This window comes from Mustela lutreola, chromosome 13, assembly GCF_030435805.1.
Source record: "Mustela lutreola isolate mMusLut2 chromosome 13, mMusLut2.pri, whole genome shotgun sequence".
Lineage (NCBI taxonomy): Eukaryota > Metazoa > Chordata > Mammalia > Carnivora > Mustelidae > Mustela > Mustela lutreola.
Window position 1 is genome coordinate 57,556,818 of NC_081302.1, and position 20,696 is coordinate 57,577,513.

General features: G+C 34.2%; 1 protein-coding gene across 8 annotated transcripts in view; it reads right to left on the reverse strand.

The window, feature by feature from the left end:
• The window catches only part of ZC3H13 (zinc finger CCCH-type containing 13), a 100,230-nt gene that overhangs the window by 49,644 nt on the left and 29,890 nt on the right, over positions 1-20,696 (reverse strand). For all 8 annotated transcript variants that reach the window (XM_059143682.1, XM_059143686.1, XM_059143685.1 and 5 more), the window contains 3 exons: positions 12,630-12,769; positions 11,867-12,027; positions 5,364-5,561 (listed from right to left, as the gene is read on the reverse strand). In XM_059143682.1, the coding sequence (XP_058999665.1) occupies positions 5,364-5,561; positions 11,867-12,027; positions 12,630-12,769 (499 nt within the window). The remainder of the gene's footprint in view (positions 1-5,363; positions 5,562-11,866; positions 12,028-12,629; positions 12,770-20,696) is intronic.

Genomic DNA, 20,696 nt, shown 5'->3' on the forward strand with positions numbered 1-20,696 from the left:
ACCAATGGATCTCCAGTCAGGAGCCCCTGATCTAGAAAGTTATGAAATTGAGATACAGAAGACAGGGAAAGGAATTAAGCCATAGGATCATATGGTTTTGCTGCATCATCTGTCCTACCCATATGCATACTCCTCTATAACCACATAGGGAACCATCCTTAAGAAATGTAAGCAACCTCCTACACATTCAACAGGCCTTATAAATTTTACTTGGAAAAAAAAAAGAATCCATGTTCAGAGAACTATTATTTTCCATACATGTGATTACTATATTACTTCTACCTATAGTAACAAAGCTTCTGAGAACATTTTTGTTCATGGATACCCTATACCAAATAAATAAATGAATTAGGATATTTTTACCTTAGCACAACATATCCTAATAACCAAAATATTCTAAATAAGCCCATTAGAATGCCTATATTAATTTTAAAGGACAATTTTCTCCAAAAAGAATTTGGACACTAATCTTTAATTACATACCCCACCAAACTGAAAGCATGACGATGATTCTCACTACAGTATTTGGTTTTAGAATTAGTAAGTTCTCCTTCAAAGTAATGGGGATATATTAAAATAAGAGATCCAAGAAAAACCCTTGGAAAATAAATTAACTTCTCCTAAATCAAAATGCCCCTTTTCAACTGTGTAAAACATGGCTTCAGAACTCTAGTGCAAGTCAGGTACCCATGCAGTTCTTCAGTACTACTACTTCTGGTGCTTCATTTTCTTAGACAAAATAAATCAAGTTCAGATTTTTCTATGTACTAAATAATAGGTAAGTCCTAGGCATACCTTGTTGCTTAGACACAGCTAGGAAGAAACAGTGGATAACACTGGAAAATGAAGAATCAACCTACATAATTCTCAATTCCTCATAATACAAAACATGTAACTATTTCAATAGTGAAGTATCCAGGGACATATGTTAAGAATCAACTCTCAGAGATTTCTGGGTCAAAACAACAAAATGAAAATACCAGGAACTGCTAAAGAATAGACTCCTTAAAATGTAAATCAGCAAGATCATTTAACATAATTTATATCTGATTTACATGTCATTTTCAAAAACATACCCACTAGAATGAATAAAATACAGACAATATTTTAGGGAAATATGTTCAAGAATTGTGGGTGCTCCACTTAACCGTTCCGTTATTGCCCCAATGAGGCAAAGTGCTCCTAGGTCCTAGCAATGGCTCACAGAATCATTCTGGTTCTTCCAAGTCAAGTCACCAGAGAGGGAGAGAAAAAAACGGATTCATCTAAATAAGACAAGATGATCTCTTACCAAGACAAAGAAAGGACTAAGCTTATCATCAGAATCTATTTTTTGGACAAAGACTGAGTTTTGTTGAACTTCTAATTATAAAGCTATGTTAAGTGCTCTTGGGTAGGTAATTTATCCTAGATAATATTACAAATACCAGTTCACACGGCTTTCCAGATAAAGTGGCAGATAATGCTGCTTTCATTCTAATAACATGTTGTTACTTAGTAACATGAACAGAAATGGCATCATGAGAATGTAGTAGAGACTGCAATGAGCTACCTCACACTCATTCTCACCTTGCTCTTTAGTAAACCCAATTTTATTCGAGTCAGTTACATGCTCAGCTAAATTTCTTTCTTTCTTTTTTTTAAAGGATTACATTTCTAAGACACCCTCATAGCTAGATGTAGCCATGTGACTAAATTCTGGCCCATAGATGTAACAGGAAATAGTGTTTGGGACTTCCAGGAAAATTAAGGCTTTCTTCCCTTCATAATTTTTCTGCTGCCTGGAACATGGATGGGATGTCTTAAGTCATCAGTAGTCATATTAAACCATGGGATAACTCTGAGAAAGGAAGCAAGGGGGTGCCTGGGTGGCTCAGTCCGTTAAACATCTGTCTGGCTCCAGTCATGATCCCAGAATCCTGGGATCCATGTCTGGCTCTCTGCTCAGTGGGGAGACTGCCTCTGCCTGTGCATGTGCATGCTCTCTCTCTCCTCACCACCCCCAACTTCCTCTCTCAAATAAAAAAATCTTAAAAAAAAAAAAAGAAAGAAAGAAAGCATATACAAGGCAGACAGCACCTGGATCACCAATGACTGTGGAAAGAACAGTGTACAGTCTTGGACTGCCTCCCTCTGAGCTTCTTTATATATGAGAGAATAAATCTCAATGTATGGCTCCTAAACTTTGATGAACATCAGAATCACAAAATGAGCTTTTAAAAATCTGGATACCAAGGCTGCTCCTCATACTAATTAAATAAGAGTATCTGGGGATTGAAATCTGGTATTAGTACTTTTCGAAGACTCTCAGGCAGATTCCAAGGTGCAGCAAACTTTAAGAACTATTGCTTTATGTATGTAAGCCCTCCACAATGAGTCCTTATTACTAACAGCTGATTCTAAATCTGATACTGCAAAAGTATCAGGAAAAAAAATATCTTTATGGATACATTCTATTACCTATGTAGTTTAACTGAAAACCCACAAATGGAAGGACATTTTAAAATATCACTACACTGTAATTTATCATTAAAGTACAGTGCTTATTTTTTAAAGCATTATATCATTTGATCCTCACCTCAACCCTAAGTCAGTATCATGCATATTTTACAGTAAAAGTAATAGAGGTTCAGGGAAAACTCTCACATCATGCAACTGGCAAAGCCAAGATAAAAGTTTCTATTTGTGTAACTTCAAGTCTTGTGCCTTTTCCAATACATTGTAACTCCAAAGAAAAGAGGCCAAGAGCCTTCTAAAAGATTTACATTTTTTCTTGACTAAAGATTAATTTCATGAAAAGATAAATTTGAAAACTAATTTTTAAAAATGGAGACAGCATCCCTATTAAATCTATAAGCATTTCATAAATCTTGTGAACCACAAAAATATTACCTTCAAGTTAATTTTTTTTAATTTGCTCTTAAGTAGCATTAAATAAATGAATTTTAAAAATCAAGAATTTATAATTTGTCAGTTTTGAAAATAGATCGTTAAGAAGTACTATTGTTAGAACAGAGGGAAAACTGGCCATGAGAAAGAATTTAATAAAATACATAGAATTTAAATTAGTTAATGCAGTGACTTTAGATTTTGAAACAATTTTTAAATGAACAGGTTTTCAGAAGGTCTCAGCTCTTTCACTGGCTGCCTTTATATAATTTCATTTATACCAAAAAGTTAATGTTGATTAACTGACAGAACAATAATAAACAGAGGATTTGAACAAGACTAAGATTAACTGGACCTAATAGACATATAAAGAACACTCCACCCAACTGTAGTAGAATACGCAGCCTTCTCAAGTGCACATGGAATATTCTCCAGGACAGACTACATTTCAGGTCATGAAACAAGTCAACCTACATAGACTACATGAAACAACCTGACTCATTTAAGAGACAGTAAATGTGAACCGACCAATAATAAGAAAAATCAAATACAAAAATCAGTTGTTTCTATATGCTAACAATGAACAATCTGAAAAAGAAATTATAAAAACAATTCTGGTTAGAGTGGCATAAAACAAGAATATAACACTTAGGAATAAACCTAACCAAGGAGTTCAAAAACTGAAAACTATAAAACATCACTGGAAGAAACTAAAGAAAGCACAAATAAGTGCTTCCACACTCCTGGATTAGAATACTTAATACTGTTAAGACATCCATACTACTGAAAGCAACCTACAGCTTTGACACAGTTGCGATTGAAATACCACGGCATTTTTGGTAAAAATATAAAAATTCATCCAAAAATTGATCAGAAATTAAAGGGACATGTTAGGAAGCCAAAACAATTTTCATATAGAAGAACAAAATGAGAGAATTCATACTTCCTCAGTTTAAAAGGTATTAGAAAGCTAAGTAATCAAAACAGTATGGGACCAGCATAAAGACAGACCAGTGGAGTACCACAGAGGGTCTAGAAAAAAATCCCTGCCAAATGATATTCAACAAGGGTACCAAGACCACTCAATGAGGAAAAGACAGTGTCTTCTAAAAACAGTGCTGGGAAAACTGGTTATCTACATGCAAAAAAATGAAATTGGAACCTTATCTTACACCATGTACAAAAATTAACTTTTAAAGGAACTAAAAACCTAAGTGTAAGATCTAAAACTATAAAACTTCTTAGGAGAAAATCTTTATAACACTGGAGATGGCAATGATATTTTGGAAATGACACCAAAAGTACAGGCAACAATAACAAAGATAGACAAATGGGATCACAACAAACTTAAAACCTTTTGTGCATCAAGGACATTATCAACAGAGTGAATGAAAAGGCAACCTATGAAAAGGGAGAAAATACAAATCACATATCTGATTTGGGGTTAATATCCAGAATATATAATAGATTCCTTAAACTCAAGAACAAAAAATCAAATAACTCAATTAAAAGACATTATTCCAAAGATGATACACAAATGACCAAAAAACATATGAAAAGATGGTCAACATTACCAATCATCAGTGAAACATCAAATTAAAACCATAGTAAGAGAACACCTCACACCTATTAGGATGGCTACTGTCCAAAAAACCAGAAAATAACAAGTACTGGTGAGGATATGGAGAAACTGAAACCCTTATACACTGCTGGTGGGATTGTAAAACAAAGCAACTGGTATGGAAAACAGTATGAAATTTCCTCAAAAAGTAAAAACAGAACTATCATAACTATCATATTATCTGGGAATTTCACTTCTGAATATATATGGAAAAATATCAAAAGAAGGGTCTTGAAGAGATACCTAAACACCTAGGCTTATCACAGCACTATTCGCAATAGCCAAGAGGTGGAAGTAACCCATACATCCACCAGGGGAATGGATATACAGACAGCAGAATACCATTCAGCTGTAAAAAGCAAGGCAATCCTGTCACATGCTAAACATAGATGAATTTTGAAGACCTTATGCCAAATGAAATAAACCAGTCACAAAAAACCAAAATAGTTCCACTTATATGAGGTATCTAAAGAAGTCAAATTCATAGAAACAGGAAGTAGAATGGTGGTTACTAAAGGCTGGGGAGGTGGGGGAGGAGGGGAAAGGATGAATTTCAGATGCACAAGATGAAAAAGTTCTGGAGATCTATTTCAAGACAATGTGTGTATACTTAATATTATTAAACTGTACACTTTAAAATGATTAAGATAAAAAATTTCATTATTTTACGATGTTTAAGGTAATGTTTATTGAATTATCCCTAACTCGATATGGGAATTATTAAATAACACATACATAGAGTTTTAAAACACTAAAAAATCTACTACGGTAATGCCTGAAAAAAAGCTTCTGAAAAGTAAGTATTTTAAATTCTACAAAAGTAAGATTGTTAAAAACATACAATCCTACTTACCTTGGCTTGTCTCTTTTTTCTCTTTGTCTTTCAAAATCTCGTCCTCTGTCTTTTCCATCTCTTGGTTTTTCTTCTATTCTGTCTTTTACTTTATACTTTTCTTTATATTTTTTCCCCAGAACAATATCTTCCTGTATAGGAGGGGGTGGACTAGGAGTTCGAGGTCCTTTCTTTTTACTCTGGTTGCCTTTTGAATTCCTGAAGGTAATACAAAGCTATCATTAGAGGTCCAAATACTTTTGGAAGGTCACATGGGTATTTTTTCATTTTAATAAAGCACATTTTAGGTTTTTTTTTTTTTTAAAATTTTATTTATTTATTAGAGAGATCACAAGTAGGCAGAGAGGCAGGAAGTGGGGGCAGGAGGCAGGGTCCCCGCTGAGCAGAGAGCCCGATGCGATGAGGGGCTTGATCCCAGGACCCTGAGATCATGACCTCAGCTGAAGGCAGAGGCTTAGCCCACTGAGCCCAGGTGCCCCAATAAAGCACATTTTAAAAAATGGTAGCATTCCTCACCTTTTACTATCTTATTAATTAGTAATCACTATCCAGGAAAAAACACACAGAAATGAGCAAATAATTAATTTAACTTGCTACTTATTAGTAATTTTAAAGGGTAGGTCTCTGAGAAAGAGGTGGAGTAGGAAGAGATTCTTTCAGAAATAGAAATAATAACAAGATAACTGCATGAACTGAATTTTTCATAAGCTTATATAGAAAAGTAGATGAAAAAAATAAAAATCACGTATAATTCCACTACTCAAGACTAACCCTTGTTAACATCTTGGATATATGCCCACACTTTTTCTTTCTTTCTTTCTTTTTAATTAAAGATTTTATTTATTTATTTATCGGGGGGGGGGGGAGAGAACGAGCACAGGCAGACAGAATGGCAGGCAGAGGCAGAGGGAGAAGCAGGCTCCCTGCTGAGCAAGGAGCCGGATGTGGGACTCGATCCCAGGACGCTGGGATCCTGACCTGAGCCGAAGGCAGCTGCTTAACCAACTGAGCCACCCAGGCGTCCCTGCCCACACTTTTTCTATGTCACTTCTCCCTCCCCCAATTATATTATGTTTTATAAAAATTTTTGTACTAAACATAGCACAGATATCTTTTCTATGACAAAAAGCAGATGCAAATAATTATTTTTATAGACTCTCAAATTTCATCAAATAGATACGCTCCGTAACTTCTTTGAATAGTTTCAGATTGGTAAATTTTTTAGGTGGCCTCCATGTTTTATGATAAAGAACACAAAATTACATCATGTATAAATCAAATCCTAAACACTGTTAATAAACATTCATTTAAATCTTCTAAGTCTTATTTGAGAAATCCTCCTCAACTCTAAGATTACAAAAACACCCCCCTAAAATTTGGGAATTTGACCTTTCACATTTAACCTACCTGGAAGTGATTATTGGGTTATTAATCTCCTTTGGCACTTTAAATAATTTTATTCAAATGTTATAACTCTGACCTCTTATATATCCAAAATTGTCTGTCCTTATCTCAGATCTGTCATCATTTGACTGAATATAATAGCACTTTGGTACTAATATACTTTCTCCTCAAAGCTCTACAAATATTGTTATAATATTTTATAACATTTGGTGTTGCAGATGAAAAATACAAAGAGAGCTCATTTCTTTTTCCCCATGCATGTTACACCCAGTTTTTGAGCTGGGATGATTACAAGACGTTTCTCCTTGGAAATTAAAAAACTGCACCAAGATATAACTAGGTTTTCTTTTTTTAGCCTTCTCTAGAACTCAGTGAACCATTCAATCCCAAATCCTTAAGTCTTTCAGTTCAATTTTTAAAAGGTTTTTATTTTATCAATTCTCCAAATAGCCCAAGCCTCTCTGGTTAGCTTTATTATAGTTACCACATCTCCTGGATTTCTCATCCATGTCTTATTTTTTAAAATTATTTCTCTCTATCCTTTTGCTTCCCAATCTTAAATATGTCTTCAAATTCAGTAATTCCTTGAAGCAGCACTCATTCTACTTGTTCCAAATAATTCAGCAGTCTCATTATTCTACTATTTTCAGTTGTTCTTTTTTTTTTGAGATTTTATTTATTTGAGAGAGAGTGGGCACAAGTAGGCAGAGTGGCAGGCAGAGGGACAGGGAGAAGCAGGCTCTCCACTGAGCAGGGAGCCTGATGTGGGGCTCGATCCCACGACCTTGGGATCATGACCTGAGCCGAAGGCAGCCCCTTAACTGACTGAGCCACCCAGGGGCCCCATTTTCAGTTTTTTGGTTTTTTTTTTTTTTAAAAGATATTACTTATTTATTTGACACACAGAGAGATCACAAGTAGGTAAAGATGCAGGCAGAAAGAGAAGGGGGAGCAGGCTCCCTGCTGAGCAGAGAGTCCAATGCAGGGTTCGATTCCAGGACCCTGGGATCATGACCTGAGCCAAAGGCAGAGGCTTAACCCATTGAGCCACCCAGGTGCCCCTATTTTCAGTTTTTTAAAAAATTGTTTTTCTTCCAAAATATCTTGTTCACAGATTGCTTTAATTTTCATGTCAACTGGTCTCATCTTCTCAATGCAATCATTCTCTCAAATTGTACTAAAATTATGAATTTATTATTTAAATTTGTTTTTGTGTTCTCCAACACTGTTCAGTCTGGTGCTAAGTTTTGAAGTAGCCCTCATATATCTGGTAAGTTTTCACCAGCTACTCATTTCACTATTAGTCTTTATAAATGATGACCTAAGTCTGTATCCTAGAACTTACTTCCTGTAACCCTGAGGTCTCTAATCTGATTCCTTAGCTATAAAAAGGTAATAGAGATCATCTTCTTCAAAACTGCTGGTAAAATTTTAAAAAGATAAAAGTATAAAATCAATGGACTCTGTGGGCATTCAGAAAATTTAGCTCTTAATCCTTATTCCTATTTCTTATTATCATAGATAAGGTTAGCTACATAGCAAGTTAGAAATTACTAAAGTATGATCAAATCTTTTTTCACCTTTGTCTCCTGCTATGAACCATAGCCACATATCTCCTTACATATTTATGAGATAACTCAAACTTTTAATGTATCTAACAGTAAGTGATAAATGCCTGAATTTCTAAATATTTTTCCACTTAAAAGACAAAAACAGTAGTCACTATCAAAAAATTATTTTAAAGATAAAATAATAGAGGAATTCTTGATACAAACTATTTTCACGTTACTTCCTGTGACAGAGACTAACTAGGTGTTTACTAAATTTTGTCCCTGGCACACTGTTGAAACATACTGTCTAGACTTTTTTGAAATTGGGTATGGCCAAGTGACCAAGTTCTGGCCAAAAAATGTGAGTAGAAGTGATATATACCACTTCCAGCCCTAACTATTAAAAGACTCTCATACTCCAGGCAACTAATTATAAACTGTTAAGCCAAGTAAGAGCAATACTCTAATTAATTTTTTACTTTGTATGTTCCATTTTTTTGGTGTCCACAAAACCCCAAATGAAGCCATGTCATAAGGAGACTAGGTTACTGAATCTCTATGTACAGGAGATCAACATATTAATCTGAAACACCCATTTTGATTTTATTTCAGTGAGAAATAAACTTCTGTAGAGTTAAGCTCACATTTTGGGATTAGGCTATTAAAACAACTAGGATTACACAAACATATTCACTGAAATACAGAATTTCTTCATATTATCTTCAAAAATATATGTAGTTGGAAATCATATTATGTTACAATATTGGGTTTAAGTGCCTTCCAACCACAGAGATCCAAACTGGTTTTGGACATTCTGAAGTCAACAAGATCTTTGAACATTTTTTTAAGTCAACTGATTATTCTTTAAAGACGCAGAGCCTACTTCCCATTTGTGACATAGAGCTAGCTCAATTAGCTACTTTGACCATTTTTAGATCCTTTCTTTCTCCTCAAAACTACTTCTTTTGAACAGCTTTTAACCTACTTTGTACATCTTCGTACAAAGAGTTATAAAGAAAAATTTACTTAATAAAAACTGAGAAACAGTATAGATGGACAGAACACATAATACATTTGCTGATTCTAAGCCACACTGCATCTCACATAATAGCCTAAAGCTTGCTATCAGGACACATCTGATAAATATCAAATAAAACTGCCAGCTTTCAGGAAGAAGTATGAATTTCAATTTGTCTGTAATTACAGTGCCTACTCAATATGATAACAATGTAAGACCAAGGAGTCTATTTACCTGATTGTCACCTCAGCTGACTTACTGGCATTGCTCCAACAACCTACTGAATTTTAGCTGAAATTCCAATCCTTACTTTTTGCTTAATATGCCTTCACACAGCTTACAGTATGATTCAACAAATGAAACCAGAAGCTGATGATCTGACACACTCCACACAACATAAACTGCTTGGCTAAGAAAATGCTATACTCAATTCAGTGTTTTCCTTGTGCCTCTACCGTAGTTTTCCAAGCCCTTCTACTTCAATTACTAAATTAATGGTGCATGTTAAAGTCAACAACATCTCAGACTACAAGAAATACAGTAGTTAAATCAAGGTGAGTAATTATTCCTGCTAAATACTAAGAGGATAAATGAATTACTAATAAAGAACACTATATGAAAAATAACAAGATGAAACTAACCCTTCGTCTAAACAGTTAACAAAACTGATTTAGAGATTAAATTTCAAAGCTTTTATGAATAGAAAGGATAAGAAAACAAAAAAAGGGTATTTCTGATATGCTGGGTTTTTGTTATTTTTATTTTTATTTTTTTTCCAGAAATGGATGGAACTGAGGGATAGTTATTTAACAACAAACGGAGTGGATCACACCACTCTAAAGTTCACTCCTTCCTATTTCTTTGCCACATTTACTCAATCCCAGAAGCAAAGGAGAGGATCAAGTCAACTTTACAGAGTGCCTTTTTATAATGCAAAGCTCAGAAAAAACAATGAACCATCAAGACCCCAATCTTCAAGGAGATTAAATTTAACAGAGGTTCTAATATATGTATGTCACAGATAAAATATAATACAAACAGTAATATTAGGAGAGGTATAAATAAAATCTGATATGCAAAGGAACAGAAGTTATGTTCAATAAAAAGAAATGAAAAAACTTAATGGAAAGACAGAATTTGAGCTAGACATTGAAGAACTGAAGATGGAAGAGAGGAGGAGGAAAACTGGACAAAAATATTCACAAGACTGAAAAGATCAAAGTATAAATGTCATCTTAAAGAATCTAAATTTTGGGGCACCCAGGTGGCTCTGTCAGTTAAGCCTCTGACTTCAGCTCCGGTCATGATTTCAGAGTCCTGGGACATTGCCGTGCATTGGGCTCCCTGCTCAGCAGGGAGTCTGCTTTCCTTCTGATGTCCCCCTACCCCCAGCTCATGCATGCACATGCACAGGCTCTCTCATAAATAAATAAAATGTTTAAAAAATAGAATCTGAATTTTATTCAACAGAATGGAAATTCAGAGTTTTTCAATGGCATAGTATATTAATCAGAATTGCTCTTTCAGGATTTCTCTCACAAGATTTCTCTGTAAAATGAATCAGTTGGGGTTGAAAATGAAATGTTTATGAGAGTAAGGGAGTGGACATTGGATAAAATAAATACAGTTAGTAGGATATAATGATCTAGGCAGAAAGTACCTGGAGTCTTGAAAGAGGGTTAAAACTTCTAGAAACTAAAAGGAAGAAGACAGAAATTTCCTTGTGGGTTCAGATAGACAGTTTGCCAACTGGTCATATGTTGGGAAGAGGTTTGGGTTTTTCTCTTGAAGAAATTTAGTATATGCGCTTTAATTACAACAATATTTAAATAATACAGATCGACATTAAGTGGAAAGATGTCTTCTGTCTTATTCTTAGTGCCTCAATGTAATCATATTTTCCCATTTCTATTTTTATTTCCTCAACTGGCTACTGGAATAACTCTAATATCTTCATACTGCTATGTACAGGCTATAAGGAACCTAATCTCATAACCACATGCACAAGGACAAGAAGAATGTTCACTGTGTATAACTTGTTAACAGTGAAAACCTGAAAACAACCTAAATGTTCAATAACAGAAAAATAAATATAGAATGTAAGTACTCAAATGAAAAAAGGCTACACATATCAATAAAATATAAAAAATGTTAACTGAAAAAGCAAGTTGCAGAAGCAAAGCTTTAATATGTAAGATTAATAGATAAAAATAATATATATGAAAGTATAAACATACATGCACCAGTATCAAAACAAATTCAAGAGGGGAGGACAGAATATCTATGTATTATGTTTTAATCTTAAAAAATAAAAAGCTCTGAAGCATATGTAGGTGGGACATAGATATCTGCTTTATTGTTTTGTATAATCTTCTTTTAAATTGAAACTCTTTTGACTTTTTTCTTAGAAGAAAAAAATTTACATTAAATATTTAACATATTTTAAGTACCCTTCTATAACCCACTAATTCTTTTGAGTATCATTTCAAAAAAAGCTACTTCATTTTGGCATTATTTACTACCCTACTGACCTCTGCTGGTCCAATAAGGGTGAGGATACTGCAGCTGTCTTCCTGTCTTTCTTGCTTGCTGAAGATGATGACTTAGGGCTTGATTTTCGCTTTGGAGATTTGCTTGATTTTCTTAGAGAAGGTGATGGAGATAATTTTGATCTAATTACTTCTGGTGAAACCTTTTAAAAGAATTCAGTAAGTCAATTCAGAAACTCCTTCAATCATGGCTGTTATAATCAGGTAACAAAGTAGGTGTTTTTAAAGCATACCAAACTTTAGAAGAAATATTAAGTGCTACTAGAGATACCATGTATTAATCTGGCTCCTAAACACATGCTTTTAACCAGTATGATAATTAACTGCCCTAACATAATACTAATATCAATAAAGCCAACTAAAATGATAAAACTTCAAAGTCTCCTTAGAAAAATCAAAATTATATTCCAATGAGTTGTATCTCTACTCTTTAGAAAATAAACAAGTGTTCTAGAAATAGCTTAGGCCTAAAAAACAGACATACATAGATTTAAATCCTATTTAACATTAGCTGGTGACTCTAGGCAACAAAATCTCAGTTTTTCACCTGTTCGAAAGCAAAAAATTTCAATTTATCTAACAGGGTAATGAGAAGATTAAATGACTGACATATGTAGTTGATATATAATTTAATCAGTGTATCAATATCCTAGTACAATTTAAGACAGAGCAAGCAGCTAATGAGTTCTCTGATCAATAGCCATGTTGATGCTAATTACAAACATTTATTTCAATAATAGCATACCTCTTTTTTAATAATAATTTCTTCTCTCTTGTCCATGTTTTCTTGTTCCAGCTTCATTAATTCCCTCTGTATCTTCTGACGCTTCATTTCCAATGACAACTCATGAACATAATCATAATTAATATCTCCATTGTCAGAATCTTTAAAAAAAAATTCCATTACTTGTCAAAAACTACGAATGATCTATACCAAAAATTAGAGCACTTTTTCTGCTAATTTTTTATACAAATTAAAATGGTAGATTCATTCATTAGAATAACAAATTTCTCAAAGATAAAAGAAATATATACTGTTTCTATAAAGGATTAAAATCAATATGGTTGATTTCTTTTGATTTCTTTATGAAAAGTCAAACATTTTTAAGATTCTTGGGTTTTCTGAAAGTGGTTTTAGGTTGCCTGGGGGTTGGGATTTTGGTTAGGAGACAGGATTTTTAAAAGATACAATTAAAAACAAACATGTAAATTTTAACTATTAGAGATACCAAAGCCTTCAATATTTCATCCTGAGTATGATGTGATTTCATTATCTCCTTGACTTTCTTAAGGATTCATTAATATTAAATGAAGGTTACATTAGGTGTCCTACATTGCTTCCGCATTGCTTTTTTATTAGTAACACAACAGATTTGTATCTAAAACTAAAGTCTGGTAATTTTAATACTAATGTGTACATGAGTTAATGTCCGAAGATCTGTACCATTTCCATTACACGTGATTTGTACTAGGTTCCTTAGATTAGAACTGCCCATCAACAGATCTGATACCATTTCCTTATTTCCATTCACCTTTTTCATAAAAAAATATGATGGCTGGTTAAAGGGGGAAAAAGAAGGAGTGGTACACAGAGCTATTTCATCACAATACCCAGAAGTTTTCAGTGGCTACTGGCATTGCCACCCAACCTCTCATCCTCACTTGCTATAATGCAAGATGTCTAGAGGAAGGAATTTCAGTGACTCGTATCCTAACACATGACAGTGCTGGGCTTCACTGCTTCCGAACTGAAGTGCCTTCTATCAAACTATACTTTGGCACTAAAGATCACCATTCCTTAACCTGGGGCAAAAAAAAAGAACTAAAAAATAACAATAAAAGCACAAGATAATGAATATCACTGTCAGGCACAGACCAAATACATTATAATGCCAACCATCCATTTATACACTTGGGAACTAAGAGGGTAGCTATATAGTCTTTAACTGTGTAACTAAATTGATTACTCAGCTAATATTAGAAGATGAGGACAATTTTTCGATAAATATATAAAACAGACTAAATCACATTTTTCAGTCAGAAAGCAATCACTAAATATTTAAGGATATAAAACTTTTACTTGATAAAATGATTAGAGATACTGAATTTTTTTTTTAAGATTTTATTTGAGAGAGCACACAAGCAGGAGGGAGGGGCAGAAGGAGCAGGAGAAGACGACTCCCTGCTAAGCAGAGAGGCTGATGCTGGGCTCTATCCCAGGACCCAAGATCATGACCTGAGCAGAAGGTAGACACTGAACTGACTGAGCCACCCAGGTGCCCCAAGAGATGCTAAATTTAATTAAATAAATAATGGCTATATTCAGTATTATTGTGCATTCTGATACTTTGTATCAGAGATAGTGTCAAAGATTCCATTTGATGGTATTCTCAAATTATTAACAGATAAAAATTCCATAACTAAATACTAAGTACGCATAAAATAAAGGGAAGATTATGGACTTTGGGGAGGGTATGTGCTAGGTGAGTGCCATGAAGTGTATAAACCTGGCGATTCACAGACCTGTACCCCTGGGGCTAATAACACATTATATATTTATAAAAAAATAATTAAAATTATTTTTAAAAAAACAAAAAATGAAAAAAAAGGGGAAGAGTAATTAATTGTAAAGAATGATTTATAGTATTTTTAAAGGCATTATCAATAATGTCCTGTGCCCCTCTAAAAACTGCTATCTGGAAATACCAATATAGAACACATGTAAAAAAATGAGAAGCTGACTGTCAGTCTTCACTCCCCAACTACCCTAATAAGGGCATTAAGTCTGAACAGTTAAAATCAATGTACTATAACTAATATATTTCGTTTAGAGGGAAAGCTCTCAAGTCTTCACTGATAAACCACTTATTCTTATTTTATGGCTATCTATTATAAACAAAAGGAAGATGTTTTCCTAGCCTTTAAGAGTTGAACTACAAAATAGGCATGATGCAACTGATAGTCTCCTGACAAAAAAAGAAAAATGAGAAGACACAAAACATAAAATAGAACCCAAAACAAAAATGAGTCTGAAACCATTTAAGAAATTTAGAAAATGTCTCTCATACCTTATAGCTTGAGGTTATCATTATAATTGCCTAATAAAAACTGATTCATGTAGGTGATTAGTATAAGTCAATAGAAAAATATTAAATGTAACTAGAATGGCAGATTTTATAAGGCAGAGATTTTTAAGAATGTATATAATAGAAAAATATATACAATACATAAGGTTGACATCACTTTTTTTTTTTTTTTTAAGATTTCATTTATTTATTTGACAAAGAGAGAGAGCATAAGCAGACCGAACAGCAGGCAGAGGGAGAGGGAGCAGCAGACACCCCACAGGGCAGGGATCATGACCTTAGCTGAAGGCAGATGCTTAACAAACTAAGCCACCCAGGTGCCCCAACATTATTTATAAATAGAGTTCATATTGATTCAAAGGAGAATGAGCAAGAAAGGATACAAACAAGTAATTCACAAAAAGAAGAAAATGCAAATGACAGATAAATATGGCTTTTTCACGTGCTAAAGAGTCTTTTTTTTTCTAATTATAATATTAGGTATCAGCAAAGGTACAGATAAAAGGTATGTTCATTCTCTGAAGGTAACATGTAAACTAGTACATCTATCTTGGAAAGTAATTTAGTAAAGCCTTAAGAATATTCATTCCTCTTAATATAACAATTTTATTTCCAGTAATCCATTTTATGCAAATAATCATAGATATAAAAGAGTATATATATATGAATTAAAGGCTATATATATTTAAGTATTTCCTTTTGTCTTTAACATATATATTCTCACTATTAAAAGTCGTAATTCTTAGGGCTCCTGGGTGGCTCAGATGGTTAAGTGTCTGCCTTCAGCTCAGGCCATGATCTCAGGTCCTCAGATGGAGTCCTTGCTGGGTGCCCAGCTCAGCAGGGAGCCTTCTTCTCCCTCTCCCTCTGCTGCACCCCCCTGCTTGTGCTTTGTCTCTCTCTCTCTCTCTCTAATAAATAAAATCTCTATAAATAAATAAATGTGTGTATGTACGTTATATCTTAATTCTTAAGTATCAGGATAAAATATGAAATACCCTTACACTCCTCCCACTGTCAGCCTTACTCCAGTGGTTAAGACTATTACTAGTTCGGTGCTGTATGCATAAAAATAAACCTTTTTATATTTAATGCTCTTTAAAATAATGGTACTAAAACTACACACACTGCCCTATAGAAATATCTTTCCAGGGGTGCCTGGGTGGCTCAGCTGGTTAAGCAGCCAACTCTTGATTTCAGCTCAGGTCACGATCTCAGGGTCTAGGGATGGAGCCCTTGATGGGCCCCACAATCCGTGCAGAGTTGTTTGAGATCCTCTGCCCCTTCCACCACTTGCACTCATTCTCTCTCTAAAATAAATACAACCTTAAAAAAAAAAAAAACTATGTCATGCACAGAGATCAACCATTTTCATTTAATATAATTGATTTAATCGGTTTCCTCTTGACACACATTGTTTGTTTTCAATATTTTGCTCTATAAATAAGACTTCTATGGACATTCTGACAGCCTCCCTGATTCACAAGTACATCTTATTTTTTTGGGACAGATTTCTTAAACTAGATCTGCTGGATGAAGAGAAGCATAATTTTATTTTAATATTGCCAAAGTGCACTCAAAAGTAATTTTACCAATGGAAACTCCCACTTCATAATATTAGTACTTTTCATTTTTATCAGTCTGATGAGTGAAAAAGGTTACCTTTTTATTTTCATTGTCTTTCTTCTGTAGTGAACCTGAGCATTTACTAACCACTTCTATTTCCTCTATGAATTATCTAATGTTTGGTTTTTGCCCATTTTTTTAACTGGACTATCTTTTTCTTGTATTTGTGGTAGTTCCTTTTATGTTTATGTAGTGGTTTTTTTTTTTTTGCCATATTCTTACATGTTACACATGTCAAATATTTTCTTATGGTGATACTTCTAATTATTAAATTACAGTTTGGTTATATAGAAAATTTAAATCTTTATGTATCCAAATAAGGCTTCTGGGTTTTATGCCTTAACTTCAGAAGAATGTATCCATCTCTAAGATTACCAAAATATGTTCATATTTTTCTCTCCTCCTACAGTGGTACTTTTGCTTTTTATGTAACTGCACTAGTCCCTATGATAAATAAATAAGAGGAAGTTTAAGTAACCAAATAAAAAACACAGACTTGGGGGTCTGGTGTTGGAAATATAGGAAGCAACCAGATAATGAAAAGTTCCGTAAGATAAGAATTTGTACTTGATCCTGAAGGAAATGGGAAATCCGAATTTTTTAAAAAGATTTTATTTATTTATTTGAGAGACAGAGAGAGAATATGCAGGCACATGCCCAGCAAGGAGAGGGATAGAGGGGGAGCGAGAGGGAGAGAGAATCTCAAGCAGACTCCCACCAAGTGCAGAGCCTAAGGTGGGATTCCATCCCATGACCCGAGATCACAACCTGTGCCAAAACCAACAGTTAGACACTCAACCAATTGAGCCACCAAGGTGCCCCAGGTAATCCAGATTTTAAACAGAGGAATGAAGTGAAGCAATTTATTCTTTCGTAAGAGCATTCTTCAACTCACAGAGTAGAAGAAATCTGGAATACATATCACTAATAAAGATCTTATATCCAAAATATAAAAGGAATTCTCAACAATTAAAAACATGTAATACAACAGAACAGGCAAGTCTGGAACACAGAGTTTATAAAACAAATTATACATTCATTAGTAAATGTGAAAAAGTTTGAAACTTTATTAGTCATTAGGGAAATGCACACTGAAACTCCAATAAGATACCAGCACACACCTCCAGAATGGCTAAGATAAAAAAAACAAAAACAAAAAAATACCATATAATAAACAAAAACCATTTAAAAATTATCTACTAAAGAAGAACATATGCAAATTCTGTTGCCCAGCAACTCCCAGGCATAAACTGAAGAGAAATGGGTAGGTACATGCTTAGCAAAAGGTATGGTTAAGAATAGTAATAGCACTTAAGCCATAATAGCTCAAAACTGGAAATTACTCAAATGTTTATCAACAGTAGAATGGATAAATTATGGTATATTCATAAATGAAATACTATATAGCAATAACAATGAACTATATGTGCAGTAAATAATATGGTTTAATCTCAAAAATATACTCTAAGTAAAAGAAGCTAAACATAAAAAGAGTGCTGCTATTGATTCCATTTATACATAGCTCAAAAACAGACAAAAACTAACCGATGGTAGTAGAAATCAGGGCAGGATTACCTTTGAGAGGTGGGAGTTGGGAGGTAGTGAGTGGAAAGGGAGCGAAGGAGGCTGATGGGATACTATCATTTTCTATTTATTGATTTGGGTGCTGATTATACAAGTTCATGAACATTGAATCATATGCTCTTCTGAATGTATACTACACTTTAGTAAAAAAAATTTTTTAAAGATTATTCTGACTTTCAAGTGGAGAATGAATTAGGAGATAAGATTAACCTCATGGCATGAGGTCAGGTTATTTTGGTAAAATATATTTGAAGGCAATAAACAAATATCTTAGTAACCAAAATATTAGTAGTCATTATAGAAAAATAGATGGTTCTGAAAGCTGTTCAGCAGGTAGAAATGTAAGAACTCTATAAATGTCTAGGTTGAGGGGATGGAGTATCAAATAATGATTCCCAGGCTTTGGGGAACCTAGTAGGAAGTGGTGCTATTAAGATAAGGAACTCAGACAGAGATATCCAACTGACAGATCCTTAACAGAGAGCTCTAGATATTAGAGTCATTAATACATAGATGCTAATAATGCCCTAAAAGCATGGTTTCATCTGGAGGGAAAAATTAAAATTGAGAAAAGGTGGCTGGACAAAGGGAAAACAACTGACAGCAGAAGCTGCTTCTAGAAACAAGTGGTTCTCAAAGAGTAGTCTGAGAACTTTTGGGAACCCTAAGATAATTCTAGGAGTTTCAGAAGATAAAAAACATTTCTATAGCATTATATTATTTGACTGTTTTTTTTCCTTTCCTGAGTATACAGTGCAGTTTCCCAAAAGTTACATAATATGTAATATCCTTAACAAATTGAATGCAGAAGCAGATAGGAAAATCCATGTCTTCTATTAAGCCAGATATTAAAAAGACTTACAAAAACATGTAAAACATTGCTCCTCTGTGTAACTTTTATTTTTAATTTGCAAAACATATCTATTTTTTGTAAAGGTATATCCTAGGTTTATTACTGTCATTGTTAGGCAAGTTCATAAATAAATATTTTTTAGGGCACCTGGGTGGTTCAGTGGGTTAAGCTGCTGCCTTCGGCTCAGGTCATGATCTCAGGGTCCTGGGATTGAGTCCCGCATCGGGCTCTCTGTTCAGCAGGGGCCTGCTTCCTTCCCTTCCCCTCTCTCTATGCCTGCCTCTCTGCCTGCTGTGATCTCTCTCTGTCAAATAAATAAATAAAATCTTTAAAAATAAATAAATAAATAGATAGATAGATAGATAGATATTTTTTAAATTTCTCAAAAAAAAAAAAAAAAAGACCTCTCAGATTCAATTTCTAATATGTTAAGAATTGAAACAGATAATCCACCAGGTCAAAAGTTGTTTGTGGGGGGCAGTTGGTTACACATCCAACTCTTGGTTTTGGCTCAGGTCCTGACCTCAGAGTGGCTGAGCCCTCCGTTGGGTTCCACACTCAGCAAAGAATGTGCTTAAGACTCCCTCCTCCTCTCCTCCTGCCCTCTATTTGTGCCCACTTTCTCTTCCCCCTTTCTCAAATAAATAAATCTGAAAGAAAGAAAGAAAGCAAGCAAGCAAGCAAGCAATCAATCAAGCAAGCAAAGCTGTCTGGATCCTTTACAAAACTAAAAAGTGTCCTAAGACCAGAAAGTTTGTGAAATATTGGTATAGAGCAATATCTTCTGAGTCCAGCTAAAATTGATATTCACTTTAGACTGAAAATGTAGAAGGAAAGCCTGTTAAACTAGTTCACAGTCTCATTATCTGGGGATTGAGATGGCTACATCCATTCATCAATATTCCTTCAAGCCTATTTTTAATATAGAGAGATAAATGTCCAAAACCTTTGAGTTCTAATCAAGACAAATGATAATAAATAGCCATGTGTATATTTTACATGTAAAACTATATAAAAGGCATCTACTCACCTTTTAAAGGAATTTTGTATATAAAAGGCTCTTGTAGTAAAATCATTTTGGTTTTCTTTTTTAAAGATAACAGTTAAGAGCAAAGCCTTGGGAAACAACATTTAAAAGATAGTTAAAATATAAGGAACCTCTGTAGGAAGATTGAAGGGCTTCAAAGGAAGACAGAAAACCTGAAGAGGGATAGAGAGGTAGAAGAAATCCAAGGGGAAAGTACTTTTGGAAGACAAAGGCTCTCAAATGCTGCAGAGAGATTATAGAAGAGAAACAAGGAAATCTCCATTTATTTAGCAAAGGGGAGGCTATTAGTAACTTTGAAGAACAGTTTTAGTGAAGACATGGGTCAGAAAACTGAGTAAATACTGAGGTGAAAAAGAAAGACAGTAAGGTACAGAACTACTCAACAATTTAGTTGTAGGGGCACCTGGGTGGCTCAGTTGGTTAAGCGACTGCCTTTGGCTCAGGTCATGATCCCAGGATCCTAGGATTGAGCCCTGCATTGGGGTCTTTCTGCTCAGCGGGAAGCCTGCTTCTCCCTCTCTCTCTGCCCATCGCTCTGCCTGCTTGTGCTCTCTCTGTCAAATAAATAAAATCTTAAAAAAAAAAAAAAAGGAATTTAGTTGTAAAGTGGGGATA